Source organism: Vulpes lagopus, chromosome 7 (genome assembly GCF_018345385.1).
Source record: "Vulpes lagopus strain Blue_001 chromosome 7, ASM1834538v1, whole genome shotgun sequence".
Lineage (NCBI taxonomy): Eukaryota > Metazoa > Chordata > Mammalia > Carnivora > Canidae > Vulpes > Vulpes lagopus.
This window is the reverse complement of record NC_054830.1, coordinates 12,759,058-12,784,059: the sequence shown is the minus strand read 5'-3', so window position 1 is coordinate 12,784,059 and position 25,002 is coordinate 12,759,058. Positions and strand designations below refer to the sequence as shown.

At 51.2% G+C, this 25,002-nt stretch overlaps 3 protein-coding genes across 3 annotated transcripts in view; 2 read left to right on the top strand and 1 right to left on the bottom strand.

Annotated features, from left to right (window-relative positions):
- Positions 1–1,504, bottom strand: part of SLC27A1 (solute carrier family 27 member 1) — a 29,542-nt gene extending 28,038 nt beyond the window's left edge. Inside the window, exon 1 of the mRNA XM_041762038.1 lies at positions 1,233–1,504. The gene's annotated coding sequence lies outside the window, so the exon portion shown is untranslated. The remainder of the gene's footprint in view (positions 1–1,232) is intronic.
- Positions 1,505–9,509: 8,005 nt separating this feature from the next.
- Positions 9,510–12,005, top strand: NXNL1 (nucleoredoxin like 1). The gene is made up of 2 exons (XM_041762395.1): positions 9,510–9,835; positions 11,675–12,005. The coding sequence occupies exons 1-2, from the start codon at positions 9,510–9,512 to the stop codon at positions 12,003–12,005; spliced, it is 657 nt and encodes a 218-aa protein (XP_041618329.1).
- Positions 12,006–13,774: 1,769 nt separating this feature from the next.
- Positions 13,775–19,711, top strand: TMEM221 (transmembrane protein 221). The gene is given in 4 exon segments (XM_041761227.1): positions 13,775–13,963; positions 13,965–14,095; positions 16,315–16,400; positions 19,242–19,711. Coding segments are annotated over 4 exon segments (876 nt in total).
- Positions 19,712–25,002: the final 5,291 nt, after the last annotated feature.

Sequence of the window (25,002 nt, the reverse complement as noted above, 5' to 3'; positions counted from 1 at the left end):
GGCCTTGTTCTTAGCCCGGCTCAGGCTTCTTTACCAAGTATTAGTCCAGGCCATGCCCTCAGACGCAGCTCTTCGACCCCGTCAGTCCCGGTCAAGCCCTACCCCGTGTCTTGACCTAGCGGCAGGACTCTGAACCCAAGTTGGCCCTACTCATGGGCTCCACACAGACACAGGTCCTTCCCAGTCACGTGACCAGCCCTTGCCTTGACCTAGCCTCCGTCCTCGGTTACAGGATCCACCCCCGTCCCCAAGCCTCTCCGCAGGTCCCGCTTTCCTCCAGGTCCCGCTTCTAACCTCACTCCGCCACTCACTGGGCCCCGCCCCCAGGTTGCCCTTGGCCCCGCCCACAACCGCAAGCCCCGCCCACTCCCAACTAGGCCCCTCCCCTAGTCCCGGGCTTGGCCCGCCCCCAATCCCAGGCCCAGGTTCCACCCCTGGCCACTGGCCCCGCCCTCAGGCTTGGGCCCAATCGTCACCCTCCGGGCCTCACTCGGGCGCACCTCGAGCCCCAGGCCCCTCCCCATCGGCCAGCCCAGGCCCGCCCCAAGGCCCTCCTCCGACCTGTCTAGCTCAAAGCGCCTCAGCCGCTTAGCCGAGGTCCCCCTTTCCGGAGGCCACGACCATAGAGAGGGGCCCCGGGCCAGAGAGACGACGGCCAACGAGACCCAGGGGCTAGAACGGCCCGGGGAGCGCGGCCGCGGTCTTCGGGACACCCAAGCCGCTCCCCCCGCCCCCGCGCGCCGTTCCGAAAGCACGTGCGCCCGCGGCCGGGGGCGTGGCTCCAGCCTGAGCCCCAGATGGCTGAAGGATTCCTAGCCCGCGGGACCAGAAAGTCCCGGTTCACACCCAGGCCTGTCTGTCCTGGATTCCTGCCCCGTTTGTTCTAAATCCAGGCACCAGTGCCTCTTGGGTCTTAAATAGGCACGCAGGAACCCGGGGAGCGCTAAACTCACAGCTAGGGGCCCCAGAAGGTGCTAAATCCAACCCCCATCTGTTTTATTAATGATAACATTTCAAGGACCCAACCAATCCCAAATCCATACCGCAAAATCTTGTCGGTTAATCTTGTCCTGGGGTAACCTCCCAGGAGCCCAGGGAGGGCAAAATCTACACATACCAGGTCCCCACCCTCCCACACCCTCCGTCCCAAATGCCCGCCGAGACCCAGAAGCCCTTCTGATCAGGCACGGGCCAGTCCGGCCTGGCTGCCCACCACCTGGTCCCTGACTGACCTGGAGCGAGCGGCTCACAGACCCTCAGTCTTGGGCTGCTTGCTCACGGGTTCCCAGAAGCTCAGGCAGGGACGGTGAGGCCAAGACGCAGGATTCCAAACCTAGCCTGAGACGTGGGCCCTCCAGAACCGCTCTTCCTGCAGACGCCTGCGCCCTGCTCTGCCGGTGCTGTGCCCATGCAGGCCACTGCCTTGGATCCCTCCCTCCAAGCTCCCCCTCCTTTGCCCCCCTGCCCACCCCACCCCAACTTGTTTTCTGCCTTGCTTTGGCCGACCTTCTCTGCGCTCTCCTTGGGAGGCGGCCAGGGCCTGCTTCCAGCACCATTTAGAGGACAGGGCTGGGCAGGCTCCCACCCCTCCCACATGCTACCATTGGTCCTTGCAGTTAACCAAGAGTGGGTGGACTGGGGGGCAAGGAGGCAGATCAGGAGGACAGGCCCAGAGCCAGCCACTGGTCGGCTACTTTCTTGGCAGTGGCTCAGCAGAGTCAGCAAGGACCAGTAACTCCAGCTGCACTCTTATCCTGCCAGGTAGCACTGTTGTGCTCTCCCCATTTTACAGGTAAAGGAACTGAGGACTGGAGCTGTCACACTAGCTGGAGTTGAGATTCACTCATTCACAAATGTGGGCTGGAGGCTTGCTGTCCCACCTTCCAGTCCTCCTCCCCTTTTCTTCTTCCCTAAGCTTCTTCTCCCCCTCCACCCTCTGCCCTGACTCCTCCCTTCTTCCCCACTTCCTGCCCTCCCCCTCTCCTCCACTCTCCCAAGTCTTTGCTCCTTCTCAGCCTACTTCCTTCTCCTCTTCTGCTCTCACTTCCTCCCCACCCCTCCCCCTGCCCTCCTGCTTTCCCTCCTCCTCTCCTTCATCCCCTTGCTCTTTCTTCTTCTGCTCCCTTTCTTCTCCTCCTCCCCTCCCCCTTTCTTTCTTCTCCATCTTAACAAGTTTACTGGCACCTCACTGTTGGTGCCTCCCGATCCCCCTTGGGCTGATGGGATCACTCCAGGGGAACACTCAATAAATAGTGCCCATGGCAGGGACACCTTGGATGGCTCAGTGGTTGAGCATCTGCCTTCGGCTCAGGTCACGATCCTGGGATCAAGTCCCGTATCAGGCTCCCGACGTGGATCCTGCTTGTCCCTTTGTCTGTGTCTCTGCCTCTCTCTGTGTCTCTCATGAGTAAATAAATGTAATCTTTAAAAAAAATAGTAGTGCCTGTGACAATAAATCTCTTCCAGCTCTATCCACAGCTCCTGGAGGTCCTCAATCTGAATTTCCAAATTCAAAGGCTCTGGAAATCCAACTTTTTTTCTTCAGGTGGTGCCAGAACGCCAGGTATAGGTGTAGACAGGGTGAGGGGTTCCTGAAAAAAGAAAGACAAGATATTGCTTTCTTAATGTAAGAGAAGTCATCTTAGGTTCCCAACTACTTTGTGATCTATACTTGATGGGCACTAAATACCCAAGAACATTTCTTTTTTTTTTTTTTTAATTTTTATTTATTTATGATAGTCACAGAGAGAGAGAGAGAGAGGCAGAGACATAGGCAGAGGGGGAAGCAGGCTCCATGCACCGGGAGCTTGATGTGGGATTCGATCCTGGGTCTCCAGGATCGCGCCCTGGGCCAAAGGCAGGTGCCAAACCGCTGCGCCACCCCGGGATCCCCCAAGAACATTTCTTGCAGAACTTCCTGAGATTTGTTAAAATTGCAGGAAAAGTAGACTTCAGTAGTTAATGGTTTTAAAGAAACAAAAGAGGGCATGTGAGTGGCTCAGTGGGATAAGTGTTTGCCTTCAGCTCGGGTCCTGATCTCAGGGTCCTGGGATCAAGTCCTGTGTCGGGCTCCCTGCTCAGCAGCAAGTCGGCTTCGCCCTCTGCCCCACTGGTGCATGTGCATGCTCTTGCTCTCTCTCTCTCTCTCTCAAATAAATAAATAAAAATCTTTAAAAAATAAAATAAAGAAGCAAAAGAATGTGAAAACTAACAGCCACTACCAGGCCAGGGGAGAGCCTAACCATATCAGAGACAAGGAATTGGTGGTAAAGCTCCCAGTGCTGTTTCAGAAGTAAAGGTCGACAGCACACACAGTCTTGAGTCTTTGCAGGATTTAAACCCCTTTGAGCACTCAAACACTAATGACTTTTGCTCCAGTTCTTTACTGATCTCTCCTTTGCCAAGTCCCTTCATGGGGAAGTTTTGTGCATGCACCCCTAGTATAAAACTTCTCCAATTTTGTTGTATGGGGTAGGGAGGGGACACTATTTTGGAAAATATCCTCAGTTGTCTCCCTACTTGTTGCAAGTAAAACCCTTCCTTTTCCCCCCTCTTTGGCTTGATTGTCTTCTGGCTGGATATTCACCAATAGGAGAACCCAGGTTTGGGTGACAGAGGAACCACCTTCCCCTGCGCTGACCCAGTCTGCTTTCAGGGGTCAACTATCTCTTTGTATCCTTGTTTATCCCTTATTTATGCCTTTGCTTAAGGGCTGTCCCTAGACTCCCAGGGGCATCACACGGTGTATAGCATCTTTCACCCTCAGTTACTTTCTTAAGAAACAAAAAACTCCCAATTCTGAAATACAACTTTCCCCTGGTTTTCCAAATGAAGTACTGTCTTATGCCCATTTCACAGAAATGAAAACGGAGGCCTAGACATGGGGGAGAGAGAGCAGACTGAGGTTCTATCTTCCACCTGGTGGCTTCAGGCTGGCTGCCTCCCACATCTGTGCTTTGGTTGCCCTCTGGGTGATACTGCCCGCCTCCTGGAGCACTGTGCATCAAATATTTCTTGATCACCACTGCACCACAGTTGACAAGGGGCTTTGCATCTGCAGAATGAATGGGCCAGGCACACACTAGGTGTAGAGGCACAGCCAGACGTACATCTCCCCTGACCCAGGGTGACCACAGGGGCCTGCAGGCCACAGCAAAGCGAGTTCTTAGGACTTCCCGAAAGGAGAAAAATGAAGCATACTTTAAAAGTAAAATACTGGGAATGCTTCAGTGGCTCAATGGTTGAGCATCTGCCTTTGGCTCAGGGCATGATCCCAGGGTCCTGGGCTCGAGTCCTGAGTCAGGCTTCCTGCATGGAGCCTGCTTCTCCCTCTTCCTATGTCTCTGCCTCTCTTTCTATGTCTCTCATTAACAAATAAATAAATAAAATCTTTAAAAAAAAATACTGAAAGATCACAGCTTGGGGGTTTCACTATAAATAGAACATGAGCACCAAGTGGGAGTGAACAATTTCTCTCTGCCAAGTTCATGTGCCCACCACAAGTAGGAGATGAGTTTCTTGTGGCTGCTATAACAGTACCATAAGCCAGGTGGCTTAAAACAACAGAAATTTATTCTCTCACAGTTCTGGAGGCCAGAAGTCCAAAATCAAAGTGTCAGCAGCTACATTCCCTCTGGAAATTCTAGGGGAAGATCCACATGCTCCTTGGCTGTGGCCACATCACTCCAACCTATACCTCCATGTCCATCCACATGGTGTTCTCCCTGTATCTGTCTCCTCTTCTGTCTCTTATAAGGTCACTTGTCATTGTATGTAAGGCCTACCTAGGTAATCCAGGATGATCTCATCTTGAGATTCTTAATTACATCTGCAAACACCCTTTTTCCAAATAAGGTCAGAGTCACAGGTTCTGGGTTTAGGGCTTGGACACATCTCTCTGGGGGCCACCACTCAACCCACTACAACAGAATAAGGGATTAAAGCAGTAGTGTTGTTGTTGTTGTTGTTTGTTTTGTTTTGTTTTGTTTTGTTTTTTTAAGATTTATTCATGTATTCATGAGAGACACAGAGAGAGAGAGAGAGGCAGAGACAGACAGAGGGAGAAGTAGGGTCCTTGCAGGAGCCTGACCCAGGACCCAATCCCAGGATCACAACCTGAGCAGAAGGAAGCTTCCCAACCGCTGAACCACCCAGGCGTCCCTAAAGCAGTTTTCAACTGCCCCCTGGGGATACCAGGCAACGGGCAACGTCTGGAGGCATTTTTATTTGTCACAACTGGAAGAGGGGTGCTGCTGGCATCTAGTGGATCAAGGCCCCGTATTGCTGCTAAACATCCTACACCACAGGATAGCCCCCACCACAAGCAATGAGCTAGCCTTATATGTCAAAGGTGCTGCAATTTGGAAATGCTGAGATAAACAAAAGCCCCAGTCAAGTTGGACTTGGCTCCAAAGCCCCACACACGTCATTCGCTGGGCTGTGAAAATCAGTTTTCTTGAGACTCTATGCTTCACCTGTAAAATGGAATAAAAATGCATAATCCTAATAAGGCTGTTCTGAGAACAGGAGCCTGGCACCTCATAAAGATTAGAGAAAAGTTCTCAGTTATTGAGATCATTTTGATCTTCGTGCATCTTGCTATTCACAAGACGACAGGACTTCCTGGGGTTCTGGTAGAGTGAGGAAAATCTGACTGGGAAATTGTTCCTAAACTGAATGTAACGAGGACACATTAGGAATGAGCACATTCACAAAGCCTTGACAACATGAATCAAATCTTGAGAATAGGGCAGCCCCGATGGCTCAGCAGTTTAGCACTGCCTTCAGCCTGGGGTATGATCCTGGAGACCTGGGATCGAGTCCCACGTCGGGCTCCCTGCATGGGTCCTGTTTCTCCCTCTGCCTGTGTCTCTGCCTCTCTCTCTCTCTCTGTGTGTCTTGAATAAATAAATAAAATCTTTAAAAAAAATCTTGAGAATAAGGATTCTGCAACGTTCCTCTATTTGCTTATTTATTTATTTATTTATTTATTTATTTAGAGAGAGCATGCATGCACGACCAGGAGGCGCAGAGAGAGAGAGAACCCCAAGAGGAAGAGAGAGGGAGAATCCTCAACGTGGGACTCAATCTCACAAGACTGAGATCATAACCTGAACCGAAATCAAGAGTTGGAGGCCTAACTGACTGAGCCACCTGGGCACTCTGTCCCTTTTTATTGTTTAAAGCCACACTAACCCATACTAAGCCATACCAAGTTTCTTTCAGAGTCTCTCATGTTCCCTAGGCCTTGAAAAATCCTCTAGACCTGGTGTACTAGCTAGCTATTGCTGTGTAATAAATCACCCCAAATTGGAGTGGCTTCATACCATAGGGATCGACTATTTCTTGAGACCCCCTCAGTTGCCTGGGCAGTCCCTCTGCTGGACTCAGTTGGCTCAGCCAATCTGCTACAATCTGCCAGAGGCTAGACTAAAAGATCACATATGTACCAATTGGTGCTGGTTATCCACTGAGCGTCTAGTTCATCTCTGAAAATTAATAAAGGGAAACCTCACTGAAATGCAGTTGGAGGCCAGAAGGGGGAGCTCTCATGCCAGTCCCACCTCACTTCAATTACAGGAAAAAATGTCAATTACAGACCCTAAACAGAAGAACCAACAGGAAGGAATTATGGTTCATAGGCCCCAAGAGGAAACCCTGGACATTACATCTCCTATAAGAAACTGACTACCCGGGAAGCCTGGGTGGCTCAGCGGTTGAGCATCTGCCTTCTGCCCAGGGCATGATCCTGGAGTCCTGGGATCAGGTCCCACATGGGGCTCCCTGCATGGAGCCTGCTTCTCCCTCTGCCTGTCTCTGCCTCTCTCAAATAAATAAATGAAATCTTGAAGAAGGAAGGAAGGAAGGAAGGAAGGAAGAAAGAAAGAAGAAAGAAAGAAAGCAAGAAGAAAGAAAGAAAGAAAGAAAGAAAAAAAAAGAAAGAAGAAAGAAAGAAAGAAGAAAGAAAGAAAGAAAGAAAGAAAGAAAGAAAGAAAGAAAGAAAGAAAGAAAGAAAGAAAGAAACTGCCCAAGCAACTCGGCCAATGAGAAACCATCATCAGCTTTTCTCCAATGGACTTCCCTTCACTTCCCTTCAAAACAACCCTTCCCAACTTCCTCTTTCTCCATAAAATCCTATCCTTTGTTTATTGGACATTCCTATGGTTTTTGCCATAGTTTGCTTGTCCCAAATTGCAATTCTCTGCTATTCCTGAACAAGCCCATTTTTGTTGGTAAAATAATTGACTGTTTTAAGGTGAACACCTCTGCGTAGCCCCTTATCCAATAGGCTAAAACAGGAGTCTGCAAGCCACAACTCACAGGCCAAATCTGGCTATCCACAAGCTGAGAATAGTTTTTATATATTTTATTTTTAATTAATTAATTTATTTATTTATTTATTATTTACTTTTATATATATTATATAGTTTTTTTATTCCAATAGTTTTGGAATAGTCAAGGAAAATCGAAAGACTAATATTTCATGACAAGTAAAAACTCTATGAAATTCAAACTTCAGCATCTGTAAATAGAGTTTTATTGGAACCCAGACACATAAATTCATTTGCATATTGTCTAGAGGCGCTTTTGCACAACAGTAGCAGAATTCGAAATTGCAACAGAGACTCTATGGCCCACAAAGCCAAAAGTATTAACTGCCTAGCCCTTTTTTTTTAAAAATTTTTATTTATGATAGTCACACACAGAGAGAGGCAAAGACACAGGCAGAGGGAGAAGCAGGCTCCATGCACCGGGAGCCCAACGTGGACTCGATCCCAGGTCTCCAGGATCACGCTCTGGGCCAAAGGCAGGCACCAAACCGCTGCACCACTCAGGGATCCCACTACCTAGCCCTCTATAGAAAAGCTTTGTCAACCCCTGAGTTGATCAGCTTCCTTACATGGGGCATCTGGAGGCAGCCTTCCAAGAGAATGAAAATAGGAAGCAAGGGTAAGACTCATCTTCCAAACCTCCCACCACATTTTGTTGGTCAAAACAAGTCATGAAGCCAACCCAGATTCAAGGAGAGGGGAACTAGTTTCCGTCTCTTGATGGGAGGGGGCCATGATTTTCAACCTTACACACCAAGAGATTTTTTTTTTTTTAGATTTTATTTATTTATCTGAGAGAGAGAGAATGAGCAGGAGAAGGGCAGAAGGTGAGGGAGAAGCAGGCTCTACATGGAACAGGGAGCCTGATGCGGGGCTTGATCCCAGGACCCTGGGGTCCTGACCTGAGCTGGAGGCAGACACTTAACTGACTGAGCCACCCAGGCACCCCCACCAAGGGATCTTAAGGTGAGCTGTCCCAACTTAATTCAAGAGGGTGAAGGGGAAAAAAAACGTATTTCTTTTCATTAACTTCTATTGACCTTAAAAATAAAGTAAGTTTACTAGCAAAAATGGGATCATTTGGGAATAATAGAGAATTGTGATTCAGGAGAAGCAAAGTATATAAAAAGTCAGAGGCTATTTCAACAAATAAGATAAACATTATTTTATGGAAAAGAAGGGAGGAAGCTGGGAGGGGTTGTTTTGAAGGACAGTCCATTGGAGAAAAGCAGGAGTTCAGGGTGATGACAGTTAATTGGCTGAGTTGCAGGGGTCGTTGACTTATTGCAGGAGATGCAATCTTCACCTTTTCCTGTTGGGAACTGTAATTGATCATTCTTTCCTGTAGATTCTTCTATTTTTCAAAGATCTGAAATTGACCTGCCTTCCTGTCATTGACATCGAGTGTTTGGTGAGAGCTCCCCCTCCTGGCCTCCCCCCTCCATATGAACAGGTTTCCTATCATTCATTTTTAGGCTTCTAACTGGAATGTGGCATATCTTTTCATGTCCTGTCATAGCAGGTATCAGCCAGCCCTGTCTCCCGTGGAAATCAAAGATAATTCCATATCACATCCTGGCCATTGCAGGTAGACACCTCAAAACATCATTTATCACAATAGAAATCACGATCATTTGCAGAGCCCTGGTGAATCGGATTACTTAATGTGCTCAATTTGTGGAGAAGCACATATATTTGGCATTACAACTTAAAATATTTTCACACCCATATGTCAGGATGACTGTTTTCCTTTACAGTCCTATGCATTTTCTTTTCTTTTTTCTTTTCTTTTTCAAGATTTGATTTATTTATTCATGAGAGAGGCAGAGAGAGAGGCAGAGACACAGGCAGAGGGAGAAGCAGGCTCCCTGTAGGGAGCCCGATGGGGAACTCGATCCCAGGATCCCGGGATCACGACCAGACACTCAACCACTGAGCCACCCAGGTGTCCCCCTGTGCATTTTCTTAATGGATTTCTAGCTGTCTCCAGAGAAGGACCCACAGGTGGCCTGCCTCTGCCCTCGGAGGCAACACAGAATCAGGTCGAGGTTTAGGCAGATTAGTGAGGTGCTAAGTTGGCCTCCTAAAGATACCTAATCCTGGACCAGCAGCCGGCCAGCAGGCTCAGGACCACGCAAAATCCGTCTGCCGTGTCCCCAGCTCCTAGCCAGGGCTGCCATGGCCTCCTTGTTCTCTGGCCGCGTCCTGATTCGCAACAACAGTGACCAGGACGAGCTGGACACGGAGGCCGAGCTCAGCCGCAGGCTGGAGAACCGGCTGGTGCTGCTGTTCTTTGGCGCTGGGTCGTGCCCACAGTGCCAAGCCTTCGCGCCTATCCTCAGGGATTTCTTTGTGAGGCTCACAGATGAGTTCTATGTGCTGCGGGCAGCCCAGCTGGCTCTGGTGTACGTGTCCCAGGACCCCACAGAGGAGCAGCAGGATCTGTTCCTCAGGGACATGCCGAAGAAGTGGCTCTTCCTGCCCTTTGAGGATGACCTGAGGAGGTGAGGTGGGAGAAGAGGTCAGGGAGGGCTTCCTGGAGGAGGAGCTATTTCTGCAGAAAGTGAAGTATGTGTTTATTGTTGCCTCTGTTCCACCTGGAATTGATGAGCACATTCTGTGTGCCAGTGTGCACAGAGTCGGAGTGGGAAGGGGGCCACGGGGCGGGGGGGTGGCTGTGCCCATTTCTATTTAGCTCCCAAGGAGCTTGCAACCTAGCTGAGGAGACAGACATGACACAAAGACTCAAATAAATACATAATAAAAAACTGTAGTTATGTTCCAAAGGACAAAGGGAGGATGCCATATGGGAATATAATGGGGAGACCTTGCTGAGGTTTGGGGTCAGGGGATGCTTCCCTGAGAAAGTGGCTTTAAAGAGAGACCCCAAGTCCAGGGAGAATAGGAAAGAGTAAGGAGAGGGAAGGGTTTCCAGGCAGAAGGCACAGCCCAGATAAAGGCTGGGAGGCCATCAGAGAAATAACAGCCAGTTCAGGGAACTGTAAGTAATAACAGATGTGAGAGGTCTGCAGCCATTGTGTGGAGCAGTGCCACAAACTCCATGCTAACTGGGGTGGATGTGATCCTCAGAGTCGCTGGGAGCCAGGGAGGGCCTTAGAGCTGAGAGCGGTGGCTGGATTCATGCTTTGCACTCAGCTGCCCAATAAACAATGCTACAGTTTGTGGCTATCTTAGAACCTTCCCCTTTCTGCAATAAGGCTTCCCTTCTTTTTATTTATTTTTTAAAGTATACTCTACACCCAACGTGGGACTCAAACCCACAACCCTGAGATACACATGCTCCTCCGACTGAGCCAGCCAGGCAAACCCAGCTTTCCTTCTTTATAAAACTCCAACTTTTCACTATGAAAAATTTCGAAGACACCAAAATTTGGAAGAAGCGTATAATGAAACCCACAGCAATCGTTAACATTTTGCCATATTTGCTTTATCTCCACACACGTGGAGTCTGCACTGAGCCATAGACATTCTGACACTTCACTGATTTCATTAATTCTGCTCCACAAGTTGGAAATTTCTAGAGACTTTCATTCTCCACCCAACATTATCATCATTTGGGCATTATTGGCTCACTCCTACTGCCTTCTCTGAGACTGAGGGGGAATCTTTCCTGTAAACTGGCAACATTTCCCTTCCCAGGGCAGAAATGGCAGCTGTGAGGGCATCATAGCCAAACTCAGACCTGCTGACCTCATTTGTGGCAGGGTCCTCTCAACAAAGCATTCACTAGGGCTAGGTGTCTGGACAGTGAGCGAATCCCCACCCCCTCCACTGTTCCCAAATAAAATACAGGATGCCCAGTTAACGTTTTTTAAGATTTATTTTGTTCCTGAGAGAGAGAGAGAGAGAGAGAGAGAGAGAGAGAAACAGGCAGAGAGAAAAGCAGGTTCCCTGCAAGAAGAATGGGGGACTCAATCCCGGATCCCAGGATCACGCCCTGAGCCAAAGGCAGACGCTCAACCGCTGAGCCACCCAGGCGTCCCAGGAGGTCCAGTTCAAAACAAATTTCCAATGAACAATGAATAATTTTTCAATATACGTTTTTAGTATAAGTATGTCCCATATAATGCATGTTGTGAGAATAGAATAGAATAGAATAGAATAGAATAGAATAGAATAGAATAGAAGTGAAGTAGCCGTGTGTCTAAGGTATTGGAGACAGTGCAGAGGCCACCGCGTCCTGGCCTGGCCTGGTCCCTGCGCGCCCCCAGTGTACACGGGGCACGCAGAAGGCGCTCAGTAAGTGCTGGGAGGAGGGATGTGCAGCTCCCCAGCTCGGGATCAGGGACGGGCTTCCCCGGACTGACCCGCCCGCCCCGCAGGGACCTCGGGCGCCGGTTCTCGGTGGAGCGCCTGCCGGCCGTCGTGGTGCTCAAGCCGGGCGGGGACGTGCTCAGCCGCGACGCCACCGACGAGATCCGGCGCCTGGGCCCCGCCTGCTTCGCCAACTGGCAGGAGGCGGCCGAGGTGCTGGACCGCAACTTCCTGCAGCCCGAGGACCTGGACGACCCCGCGCCGCGGAGCCTCACCGAGCCGCTGCGCCGCTGCAAGTACCGCGTGGACCGGGAGGCCCGGAGCAAACGCGGCCCGGGGGGCGGGAGCCAGCCCGAGGGGGAGCGCGGGGCGGAGGGCGGCGCCGGGGAGCTGTTCTGACCCCCGCGGCGAGGACGTCCGTGGGGATGCCGGGCCGAAGCCTCTGTGCTGAAGAGCGCCGCCCAGTTGCTAAGGGGACACAGCAGTGGACACTTGAGGCAGACATCCCGGCGTCCCGGAGCACACCCACCCCCGGCGGGGTGGGGGGACCTCGGACTGCAGAGAAACCAACGGGCAGGGCTTCAGGAGATGCAAAGTGCTGGGGGGCGGGGAGGAGCAGGGAGGGACAGGTACACAGAAGACAGGCAACCAACTCAAAAATAAGCAAAGGACCTGAACAAGCATTTCTCCAAAGAAGATACACAAATGACCAACAAGCACATGAAAAGATGCTCAGCATCATTAGCCATTCGGGAAATGCAAATCAAAAGCACGGTGAGATACCACTTCCCACCCAGTAGGTTGGCTGTAACCAAAAACCAGCACACAGCAAGTGTTGGCAGGGAAATGAAAAAATTGGAACCCTGGGGCACTGCTGGTGGGAAGGTAGAAGGGTCCAGTTGCTGTGAAAAGCAGTCTGGGGTTCCTCAGGAACTTAAGTGTATAGTTACCAGCAATTCCACTCCTAGGTGTAAACGCAAAAGAAATGAAAACAGGGACTCAAAGAAATACTTGTGCGTGCATGTTCACAGCAGCACTATTCACAACAGCTAAAAGGTGGGGGAAAAACCCACATGCCCCTCAACAAACGAATGGATAAACTAAATGTGGTCCATGCACACAGTGGGGTGCTATTCAACCATTATGTGCAATGAAGAACTGCTACACGGTACCACATGGATGAACCTCAAAAAATTATTTTGCTCAGTGAAAGAAGCTGGACACAAAAAATCACATACTGCCTGGCTCCATGTATGTAAAATGTCCAGAACAGGCAAATCTAGAGACAGAGAGCAGATCAGGGCGGCCAAGGCTGGGGGAGGTGGAGTGGGGAGTGATTGCTAATGGGTGGGGGATGAGGGGCTCCTTTTGGGGTGATGAAAATATTCCAGAACTAGACGGACATGTTGTTTGCACAACATCATGCATGTACTAAATGCCACTGGATTGTTCACTTCAGAGTGGTTTCTTTTATGTCATGTAAATTTCACCTCAATTTTAAAAATGAAAAATAAATTATAATAACCAAAAACGTGTCACGGGAAGAACAAAGCTCAGCAGCAAAAGACAGGGGAGCCTGGTCAAGCGGGGGCCCCAAAGAGCCTCACCCAGAAGACGACATTTCTGCAAAGCCTTGAAAGAAGGTTAAGCTGAGGGGAAATCACAGCCAATTGCAAGGTCCGCAGATAAGAGACTGAATATCAAAGGGAATTATTTAAAAATTCGCTCAAACTTCCTTTTTTAAAGAACAATGAAACAGGTGCTTAGGGTAGTGGGTGGTGTGGGACTCGCTTTAATGAGTTTTAGGGCTTGTGGGGCCCCCTGGATCCGGCCACCCAGCCCTGGCGGCTCCCGGGGCCACCTCCGTCCCATCCTCGCCCCGCCCCGCGCCGGCCCCGCCCGCCCAGGACGTGGACGCCGGGAGGAGGCGCCCGCAGGGTCCCCAGAAGGAGGAGAAAAGACTTGGTCCCAAGTTTTCGAGGCACTTTCTCATCCCCACCGCGGTCGGCACGCCAATCCCCCGACGGCCCCCCAACTTTCAGATACCCCGTGCAGTCCCGCCCCCCTCGGAACTCCTGGGGGCCCTGGACGCCCGCCCGACTCACCTGCCCGGTTAAAATCTCTTTTATTCCTTGACCGCCCCACCCCCACCCCGACCGGCAGACCCCATGGCCCGGTCGTACGGCGGCCGGGTGCTGGCCGCGATGACCCTGCTGGGCATCCCGGCGGCCGTGCTGGCGGCGCTGGGAGCGCAGCTGCTGTTCCAGCTGCAGGCGGGCCGCGCGGAGCTTCGGGGGCTGCGCGCCGACGGGCTGGGCCCCGAGCTGGGCGGCGGCCCCGGGCTGCCCGAGGACGCAGGCCGGGGCGCTGCTGCCGCTGGCCGCCGCGCTCGCCGCGCTCGCCCTGGTGCTGGGCCTCACCTGCCTTCTGCTCGCCGCGCTCTGCGGCCATCTGGGCGCCGAGCTGGCGCGGGGGCCTGGCCCCGGCAGGTAGGACAGTCCCCTCCTCCCCGAGGCCCGGCTGGGGGCCCGGAGAGCCCGGGGGAGCCGCTGCCCCTCTCGGGGTCCTCAGGTTGGGGGAGAGCTTTCCGTCTCCCCTCTCCCTCCCCCTTTCTTCCATCCCGACCTCCCTTTCTCCCCTCTCTCCATCCCCCACTCCCTCTACCATCTCTCCCTCCCTTCATCCTATAGTAGTTGAAAATTTACAGCAGGTGCACCGACTACAGTGACCCCCATTTTACAGAGGTGGAAACTGCAGTCAGAGAAGACCCAGGATAGGCTGGCCCCAGTGTTGACGTTCACTTAGGGAACCCTAAGCTCGCTGTGCTTCTCGTGCTTCTCGTGTTCTGTGGACTAACCCAGCGAAGGGCCCCCAGTCCCTGGGCTGCTGGTGTTGCTACCTCCCTCTGTAACTGAGCCTCACAAAGGGGAGACTGATCTCTCTAGGCTTCCCTTTTTGGAAGCAGGTGGACTAGATGTGAACATGCTCCTGGTAGAGCCACATCCTGTGCTCTGGCCCCCGGTTGGGGTTCCTTACTCAGGCACCTGGAACATGGGCAGGGGGCAGGGGAGGCAGGTGTCAGAGGGCAGGGAATGGAGAGGAACTTACCCTGAGTCAAGGACTCGCTGCTGCCCCACCTCCCAGTGTTTTCTTCCAGGATGCTGGGGCAGGGGAGCCAGAATCAGGGGCCAGGATTCCATGGATTTCAGCAGATGGGAACTTCCCCCACTGGAGTTGATCCCACCTAAAGTGTGCAGTATCCATTCCACAGCTCAGGGGGTGCTGAAATGCACTCATCTGTTAGTCGACAAATATGTATTGGGTGCCTGCAGGGGGCTGAGCCCAACATAGCTTGTAGAGGATACACCGCAGGAACCAGACGGATCCAGATCTGCCCTCTTGGGGTAGACAATAGAGACTAGACAATAATGTCAATCCCAGGATAAATGCTGGGAAAGGAAGAAAATGGGTGATGCAGTAGAAGAGGATAGGGTGTCGTTGAGATGGGATCATCAGTGGAGGCTTGGGCAGAGACTTAATTGAAGGAGGAAAGGAGGCAGAAGATCTGGAGGTTTGTGATCCAGGCAGGGGGAACAGCACGTGCTAAGGCCCTGGGGCAGGAATGACCTTGGGGTGTTAGAGGGTAGTGATTGGTGTGGCTGGAGGGAGACATGAAGGAGATAAGAACAGGGAAATCCGGAACTGGAGCATGTAGGGGCTTCCTGTGCTCTGGTGAAGACTTTGGGGTTTACTCTGCCCGAGAGTTGTGAGCAAGGAGGGGCATGATCTGACTTCAGGTTTGAAATAACACCCTCCAGCTGCCACACAAGAAAACAGGGGCCGGGAGGGGAGGTGGTGGGGAGACCAGGGAGGAAGCCATTTCCACTGTACCAGCGGGAGGTGAGTGATAATGGAAGCTCTCAGAGCCTCCATTTCCTAAACCTCCAGGAGTAGAGAAGTGCTTAGCACAGTACCAGGCTCAAAACTAAGTCCTCGCTGAGCCACCCGGGCTGCTTGAGAAACTCCTTTACAACAAAACTAAGTCCTCAATCAGTCTCAGCTCTTGGGAATCTCTGTTTCTATCATGTCTGATGACAAGTTACCCTGGTTTCTTCATTTCCCAAATAAGCTTATGGTCCATAAAATAATGAGAAGTCAGGTCCCTAGCAAGTGTCTGTGCATAATAGCTGCCTCATGAATGTTGGATATTTGAATGGACTGATGTATATGGATGAGTCATAGGAGAGAGGGGATGGATGGTGGATGGATGAGTGGTGAATGAGGGGTGGATGAATGGACAGATGGATAGTTGGTTGGATCAATGGATGGTGAGTGGGAGATGGATGATGGATGGATGGGTGAAGGATGAATGGATGGATGGGGTAGATGGGTGGTGAATCACAAATGGAAGGACGGATGGATGGTTGCTATTTAAATAAGTGGATGGATGGATTAATAGGGCCTGGCTAAGTGGATGATGGCTGTGTGGTTGAATATCAATGGGGATGGGTGGATGGTAAGTAGTAGTGGACATTTACCTGGAAGAACAAATGAATAGGTAGGTGGAGAGACGATGGATGGATGGATGGTTGAGTCCTCCCATAGATCTCAAGTCCCCCAAAGCTGGGCCACTCCTGCCTCTCCCCTGGCCTTCCCCCACCAGTTCCACCCCCTGAGCTCGTTCTCTTCCTGCGCCCCTCCTTCTCAGGTCTGACTGGTTTCTCTATGACTGCCGTCTCCTCAGACACGTGGCCCTTGGTGTTTTCTGCTGTGGGGTCTCCGTCTACTTAGCAGGTGTGTGCTGGGGGATAGAAGGTGGGGTGTAGAGCCCCAGGCTGGGGTGGCCAGGGGTAGTGGTCCCATAACTGAAGTCAGCTCCAGAGCCAATCTGCCTGTGTTAGACTCTCAGCTCTGACACTTTCTTGCTCTGGGACTTTGGGCAGATTTCCTTTGTGTCCCAGTTCCCTCATCGGTACAGCAGGGATGCATACTTCCCTGACTTCTAGAATTGCTGAGGGGATTCTGGGTTAATTCTGATGAAAGCCCATGAACAGCATCTGACCCCAGTTATTGGAACCCAGTGTGGGTTCCGTAAGTGGTAGCTGTCTCCAGAATATTTTTGATTCTTCAGTTTCTCACATTTGGTTTGAACAAAAGCTTTTAAGTCCTTGGTGGTTTTCTAGGGATAGTGTTTCACAGGTTGGTCTTAGTAAAAACTGTTTGGTTACCAATGTTGAAACTTCCAGCTCAAGAATAGCTTAGGAAAACAAAAACAAAACAAACAAAAACCAAACACCGCCCCCTCAAAAAAAAATATATATATATACATGTACATGTGTATATATGTTTTATAAACCAGAAATGTAGTTATAAATCCCAAAACATGAAGCAGAAGAAAAACTAATAACGTGGGTGACAGAAGGACACACTGCACTGTCTTTCCTTCCCTAAATTGTAATAACTTTTCTTAAATCCACCATCTCTCACCCACACTTACCAAAAAGGAACCAAATCATCAAGATTCCTTAAAGAGACACCTGACATCTTATATTTTGTTCTAATCCTGAAAAATGTATTGATGGTACTGCAGACTCAGTGCTGAATCATACGTAGACCACTGGCACTCCTATAAACAACCTGTTTTACTGGAAGAAAAAAATATTCAGCTGAATGAAAAACAAGAGATTTGCTGTTACTGTCTTTTTCTTATTCCTGCAACAGAGAAATAGAACTTTAGAAACATATTTAAATTATTTATTTGTGAGACGTGAGCCTATATTCCATTATGGGAACATAAGGGAATATGTGGGTGTATAATGTACAGTAAACTCTGAATAACTTTTGATGTTCGACTTAATAAAATGCTCCAGTTGTGAGTTTTTTAAAAGGAGAGTGGATGGGATGATTCATGTATCTGTAAAGATCAGGGGTGGTTGTCCTCAGGTGCAGCTGGATCTAGGTGCTCAAACAATGTAATCAGAAATTCCTCTCACTTTCCCTCTTCCCCTGGTATCCCCAGAGAAAGATGCTGTATCTGTAAGTGCTTTCAACACAATGCCTACAATCTTGAGCCTTTTCACAGCCTGGCAAAAAAAAAAAAAAAAAAAGTGTTGGAGACTTGTAGAATAAGACATCCTCATTCTAATCTACAAGAAAAACTCACAAAGAGGGGAAAAGAGATAAGTGTGTCAGCCTTGTTAAGTGTTAAATTAAGAATTTGTTCAGCTCCCATTTAGATTCTTTTTGAGGTTAGGTGACCTCACTCAGCAAGAATTCCCAAGCACATCAAGCCAATCATCCAATCATCCATTCGTTGCTAGCCAGAGCCAAAAGAATAATTAAAAAAACCTTTTCAAGAATGTTTAGAGAAAAAAAAAAGTCCTTGGCCTCACTTTAATATGTCAAATATGATGCAGTGTGGCATCTTAAAAGCAAGAATATAGCCACCCAGGTGGGTGGCTCAGAGGTTGCACATCTGCCTTTGGCTCAGGGCATGATCCTGGGGTCTGGGGATCCAGTCCTGCATGGGACTCCCTGCAGGGATCCTGCTTCTCCCTCTGCCTCTCTCTCTCCGAGTGTCTCATGAATAAATAAATAAAATATTAAAAAAAAAAAAAAAGGCAAGAATACAGAGCCAGAGAAAGCATAAAAACAACCAGCCAAGTGCCAAGAAGGCTTCCATCCACTCTGGGTTTCTCTTCTGCCAATTCCTTGGCTGCTGCAGTAAGAAAGTTCCTCCCTACCCACAGCCCAGTTGAAAGTCCCAAGGATGGCTCTGATTGGCTGGGCTTGGGTCATGTGATATCCCTGCACCAATCGCTACAACCAAGGGAAGCAATGCTCTGATTGGCCAAGCCTAGTACCATGCACATTACTGATGCCAGAGCCGTGGGTCTGTGCTCCTACCTTAGTGCTCAGGGTGACGGTAGGGAGTGGACAATGGTTCTCAAGGAGAACTGATTCTGCTGACTTGGGGGACATTTGGCAATATCTAGAGACTTTTTAAAAAATATTTTATTTATTTATTCATGAGAGAAACAGAGAGAGGCAGAGACATAGGTAGGAGGAGAAGTAGGCCCCCCCAGGACCCTGGGATCATGATCTGAGCCAAAGGCAGACACTCAACCACTGAGCCACCCGGGTGCCCCTCTGGCGACATTTTTGCTTGTCATGACAGGGAAGGGAGAGAATGCTACTGTATCTAGTGGGTAGAAGCTGCTAAATGTCCTACAAGGTGCAGGCCAGTCCTCATCAAAAAGAATGGTATCAACTGGGCGCTGGATAGGTCAGCGGAAAACTAGTACAGATCAGACCTCAAGGTCAGGTCACCAACCGTCTGGTTCAAACCAGCAAACTAAGGCCGGAGAGGGGCTGTGGTTCCCTGAAAGTTAATCACGGGCTTCAGGAAGCCTGAGATTCGGGTTGCTTCAGTTGTGGTCAAGTACGCATAACATAAAATTTACCATTTTGGGGTAAAATGGATGTGACGACAATGTGAGAGGATTAGATAGCTAAGCTATGCGCCTGTCATGCTGTATGGGTTTCTGTGACTGCCCTGTGTTTGGGGGAGCTCTCTCGGGGCTTGGGGAGCAAACGCTTGGTGACTAAGTAAATGAGAGCCCTTTCTTTCCCCAGCACTGTCCATCTATGCCTTGCTGCTCTTTGAGATCGAGACAGGTGCGGCCGCCGCCTCCATCCTCGGAGTGGGTGCTCTGGTGCTGGTGGCGGCCCTCACCCACACTCTGCTCCGGGCTGCCCGGGCCACCCGCCGTAGCCTCCATGAACTGTCTCCACCGCACTTTGAAGACGACCCTGTCCGCCCTGCTGAAGTCTCCAAGGCCAGCCCCAGGGCTCAGCCCCAGCAGGGTACCCACCACCGGACCCCCTACTCATCCTTCCCAGAATCTGGGGACCCCTTCAGACCCACGGGCACTGCTACAGCACCTGCAGCCCTGGGGGGAGGCCGGGAGAGCAGCCTGCCTTTACCCCGCATGCACCGGACTCTGTCTGCTGGCAGGCGGCACTGGGAAGTGGTCACCCACGAGATGCGCAGCATGCTGGGCCACCGGCCAGGGGCCTCGGGGAAGGACTCCACACTAGTGTGAACCCAAGGATCAGAGATAGCGACGTGGTGTCAGGCCTGCTGCCTGACAGATAGGTCCAGACTCAACCACAGTAATATGACTTGTTTTCTCAGTTCACAGCATCCCTGGCTTGTGTCCTCAAGGCTGCTTCATGGCACAAAGCGGCTGCCAGGGCTCTAGCCTTCACCTCCTCCCTCAGAGGGAAAGGCAGAGGCCAAGGAGTGGGGGGCTCAGCATCTTCTAGAAATCTTCCTAGGAGGCCTTGGGACCCTCCTGCTTATACCTCACTGGCAAGAAGAGAGTCACATGGCCACATATCCAGGCAGGAAAGGCTGGGAAATGTAGCTGTCAGATGTTAGAGGCAGGAGGGGAGGGTTGGGTTTAAACAGTGATTCTCTAAATGTCTCCATCCGTTTTACAGATGAGGAAACCGAGGTCCAGAGAGGGGCAGTGACTCACCAGGAGTCCCATGGCCAGTACTGAGCGTCAGAGTCAGGATTCGAACCCGGGTTCTCTAACCCCCATGCTGCTGACAGTGCAAGTCTCAGACTCTGCGACTTCTTCCGGGCTGTGAGCATTTGAAATCTGTGTGTGCTGAGCTCAGAGCAGCCCAGGGCCACAGGGGCCCCTGGAGGGCTGAACCCCCTTCTGGCTGTGGGCCCCTGGCCGAGGGCTTTGCTGCTCTATGTCTCAGTTTCCTTGTCTATAAAATGGGGACAGAAGCAGTTCCTCCACCTAGGGCTCCTGTGAGACTCAATGTAAACCATTCCACGTGCCTGTGCACAGTAGGTCCTCAATACATGCCAACCTCTGCTGTCATCATTCAGGGCCCCTGGTAGCAGGAAAAGGGGGGTTGATGGCCACTTTCTGGGGCTCATGAAACTGACAAGGCTTAGACTGGATAACTCAGAGCCCCAGAGGGGACACCTGGGTGGCTCAGAGGTTGAGCATCTGTCTTCAGCTCAGGGCATGATCCCAGGGCCCAGGATCGAGTCCCACATCGGGCTCCCCGCAGGGAGCCTACTTCTCCCTCTGCCTATGTCTCTGCCTCTCTCTCTGTGTCTCTCATGAATAAACAAATAAAATCTTAAAAAAACACACAAACCAACAAACTCGGAGCCCTAGGGATCTCCAGAGGCCCTGGTCCCACTCCCATCCCACATGACCTGCACGACCCTCAAATAAACTCCAACCTTCACTATCACCTTTGTCACTTGAGCCACATCCGAACATGCTGTGTGGTCAAGCCCAGGCCCAGCATGATGGGTGGAGTCACAGGAGTGGGATGTGGAGGCTGAAGTGGGGTACAAGGGTGTACTCTTTATAGATAGACCCCAGTCGGGGCCCATGTCCTACAAATCTTCATGCATATAAATTTCACTAGGGGTGGGAATGCCTGGCCTCCACCCTCACCCCAAATGGAGAGATGTCCTCAGAATTCTCCCAGTGGGTCCCTTCCTGGGCCATACAGGCACTCTGAGGCCCAGGGAGAGGAGCAGCTCAGCCACAAAGTGGCTTAACCCCCCCACCCCGGGGCCTTTTCCAATGGAGAGAGGTAACAGTGCCCAGTGGGGAGGGGGGGCTCCTCTCCTAATTCTGACCCTGGCAGGGACCCTGCTGATCCAATACACCCAGACCCTAGTGGCCCACTGACCCCAACTCCAGCTGCCTCCTCCCAGAGCCACCGGGAAGCTGCAGAGACCTCTTTGCTGGTGGAGTGAAGTGGAGAGATAATACACATGAACATCCCACGTGGCGCCTGACATGTGGGGCACCCAGTAAGCAAGGATTCTCGGGGAGCATAATAAATATCAATGAAAAAGATAAAATAAGAATAAATTTTGGGGCAGCCCCAGTGGTCCAGCGGTTTAGTGACCACCTTTGGCCCAGGGCATGATCCTGGAGACCCGGGATCGAGTCTCGCGTCAGGCTCCCTGCATGGAGCCTGCTTCTCCCTCTGCCTGTGTCTCTGCCTTCCTCTCTCTCTGTGTCTCTTATGAATAAATAAATAAAGAAAATCTTTTTTAAAAAATAAGAATAAATTTCGGGGCACCTGGCTGGCTCAGTCAGTACAGCATGCAAGTCTTGATCTTGGAGTCATGAGTTCAAGCTCCACGTTGGGTACAGAACTTACTTTAAAAGAATAAGAAATGTCACATCTTTATCACATGCCTGGTTCTGCAGGCACATACCATTCACTTTCCTGGCCTCAGTTAATCTTCAGGATAACCCTATTTACAGATGGGGAAACTGAGCCCCAGGAACTGAGACCATATGGTGGTGATGGCTGGAATCTGGTTACCCCTTCACAAAGAGCTCCAGGACAGAGCAGGTGCCCAAGAAACATTGGAAATTACAGTTTCTGAGAATCCACTGGAATGGGGCAGGTGATCAAGCCATGTGATGGAATATTACTCAGGCATGAAAAGGGACAAAAACCACTGATATGGTACACATGAATGGAGTTTGAAAACCCCAAGTGTAAAAAGTCAGACACAAAAGGCCACATAGTGTGTGATTCCACATATATGAAATGTCCAGAACAGACAAATCCACAGAGACAGCAGGTGAATGGCTGCCAGCAGCCGGGGGACAAGGATAAGGAGTGACTGCTCATGAGGATGCGGTTTCCCTCCTGAGTGATATAAATGTTCTGGAACTAGGCAGTGGTGATGTTTACACAACATTCTCAGTGCACTAAATGCTACTGAACTGTATACTTTAAAATGGAGAATTCATGTGAATTTTACTTTAATTAAAAAATTTGGGGCAGCCCTGGTGGCGCAGTGGTTTAGCGCCGCCTTCAGCCCAGGGCGTGATTCTGGAGACCCCGGATCGAGTCCCACGTCGGGCTCCCTGCATGGAGCCTGCTTCTCCCTCTGCCTGTGTCTCTGCCTCTCTGTCTGTGTCTCTTATGAATAAAGAAATAAAATCTTAAAAAAAAAAAAATTTAAGGAGGCACTGCAGGTGGAGATGGGCTCCTGGACTAAAAGCTCCTTAAATGTTGCACCCTGTGAGCTCACTAGCCTCTTCCCCGTCTGACCCCTGCTCATCCTCCTGGGACCCAGAATAGGAGCCCTGAAAACGAAGCTGGGAGCGGGCTGCCCATTGCCCGGCTGAAGTCAACCCCAACCCCCCGGACTCTGCTTTGGAAGGGGTGCCAAGCATCCTCATATCTCAGCCAGAATCAGGTGAGAGGGGACGAGGCTGGGCCTCGGCCAGGAGCCAAATGCTGAGGTCGTCGCTGTGTGTCCTGGCTACCTGATAAGGGTTTGGTGCTCCAGGAGCTGGCACAGACCTGGCTCGGGGAACAGTCATGCGACCTGCCACTTTAGTGTCCTTTATAAAATAAAGTAACCTCCTCCACTCCACCAAACACAGCTGCGAGGACCAGATCAGAAAGGGGATTGATGTCTCCATTAATTCCACAGGCCACGCAAAAACAAGCAGCTGTTGGGACGCTGGTGTGATTAGAGAGTGAATAACGTCTCCCAAAGACATTGTCTTGGGTTGGGATCTTCAGAACCAGACCATGAGATGATGAGGGGGGTGTGGTTTGTTTACAGGGGAGGTTACCCCAGGAAGCCCCAGAGACACCAAGCCTTCAGGGACACCAATAAGCAGACAGTACCATGACTGCCTGGGCTCCATCCTGCTGGGGATCTCTAGGAGACAGCAAAGAGCACACACAGCAGAGTGACCCCAACACAGGGGCTCAAGGCCTGGGGTATTTATTCTCTGACCCTAGAAAAACGTCACAAAAATAATATTGAACAGAATTAGCCAGACTCAGAAGAGAACTCATTAGGGAATCACACTTACATCAAGTTCAGTAGTAGGCAGAGTGAACGGTGAGGTCGAAGGCCGTAGCATTAAGGGGGCTTCAAGGGGGGTGGCAAGCGGATGTTTGAATCTGGCATAGGTGGGTGCTCTGATCTGGGGGTGGAGAGAGCAGCAGGGGCCACAGCTGGGCTCAGAAGCATTGGAATACAAGTGTGGAGTTTGCGCTAGCAGAGGCCACCGGGGCTGCACCCCGCATGCACCTGCTTAGACTTTACGCTGTAGAAACTGTTGAGCAGGGAAGTGTTTCTGCAAGTCGGTAGAGCAGTATGCGAGCATCTCCCTCGGAGCGGCACTGAGGTAAGCACCATGGAGAGTCCCATTGTAAAGATGGAGAAACTGAGGTATAGAGAGGTTAAGCCACTGCTCAAGGGTCACCGGCTAGTGAGCAGGGGAGCCGGGACCTCATCTCACCTGAGGTGACACCTGTCTCAGCACCTGGGAGAAGCCAAAGGCAGGAAGGATAAAGCTTTGGCTCTCTCCTTGTAGCCCAAGATGGTGTAGGCTCAGCCATGGCAGTCGGGATGGATGTGGCCCGAGTTGGGAGTGGGTGGTGGGTGGGCTCCATGGTGACTCTCCCGCACCTTCCTGAGGGTGTCCTTAGGCCCCACGGGGCTCAGAGGGATCTTGCAGGGTCATTGGCCACCAAGTCCAGTCAGAGCTGAGACCAGGACAGCTCACCTGGGGGCCCCTGGTCACTCACGGGTGTCCTGGAAAGTGATCCAGAGCTGGTGTCAGGGTGGCCGAGAAGGGAGAACAAACGGCCTTTGCTTCCCGGCGGGATCAGATTCCGTGGCCGGCGCCAGGGCAGCCTGGGCGGGACCTGGCAGGGCCCAGGGAGGGGAGATGTGGGGAGATGTCTCAGCACCCAAGGCCTAGTTTTCCCAAGGCAGCTGAAGCACATGGGGGACGGGCACATTTTGCACAGTCTCTTCCCTCGCCTAGCTCTCCGGGACAGCGCGCAGTCTCTGCCCTCAGACTCCCAGCACAGGGCCATCCTGCTTCCCACAGACCCCAGAGCAGGACAGATCTCTGCCCTCAGCCCCCCGGGACAATGCTGTTAGATACGAGTACCTGGGTGGGGGGTGCACCCCTTCCAGGGGCCCAGTGGGGTGCCTTCTGGCCAGTGATCTCTGAGCAGAACTTTGACGAGGCCCTTCCAGGCCAGGGCATTTCGCTGACAGGGTAAGAGCTTTCTGAGCCTGCCCCCACTGTCATGGTGAGATGGTGGCAGCCCCTTCAGGCAGGTCTCAGAGACTGTGACCAGCAGAGTCCGTTGCTGCTCCGCCACGGGCATGTGGTATGAATGAGGAAGAAGCCTAAGTGGGGCACCTGGTGGCTCAGTTCACTAAACACCTGCCTTCAGGTCAGATCATGATCCCAGGGTCCTGCTTTTCCCTCTGCCTGCCGCTCCCCGTTTTTGCTCTATGTCAAATAAACAAAATCTTAAATATTTTTTTAAAAAATAGAAG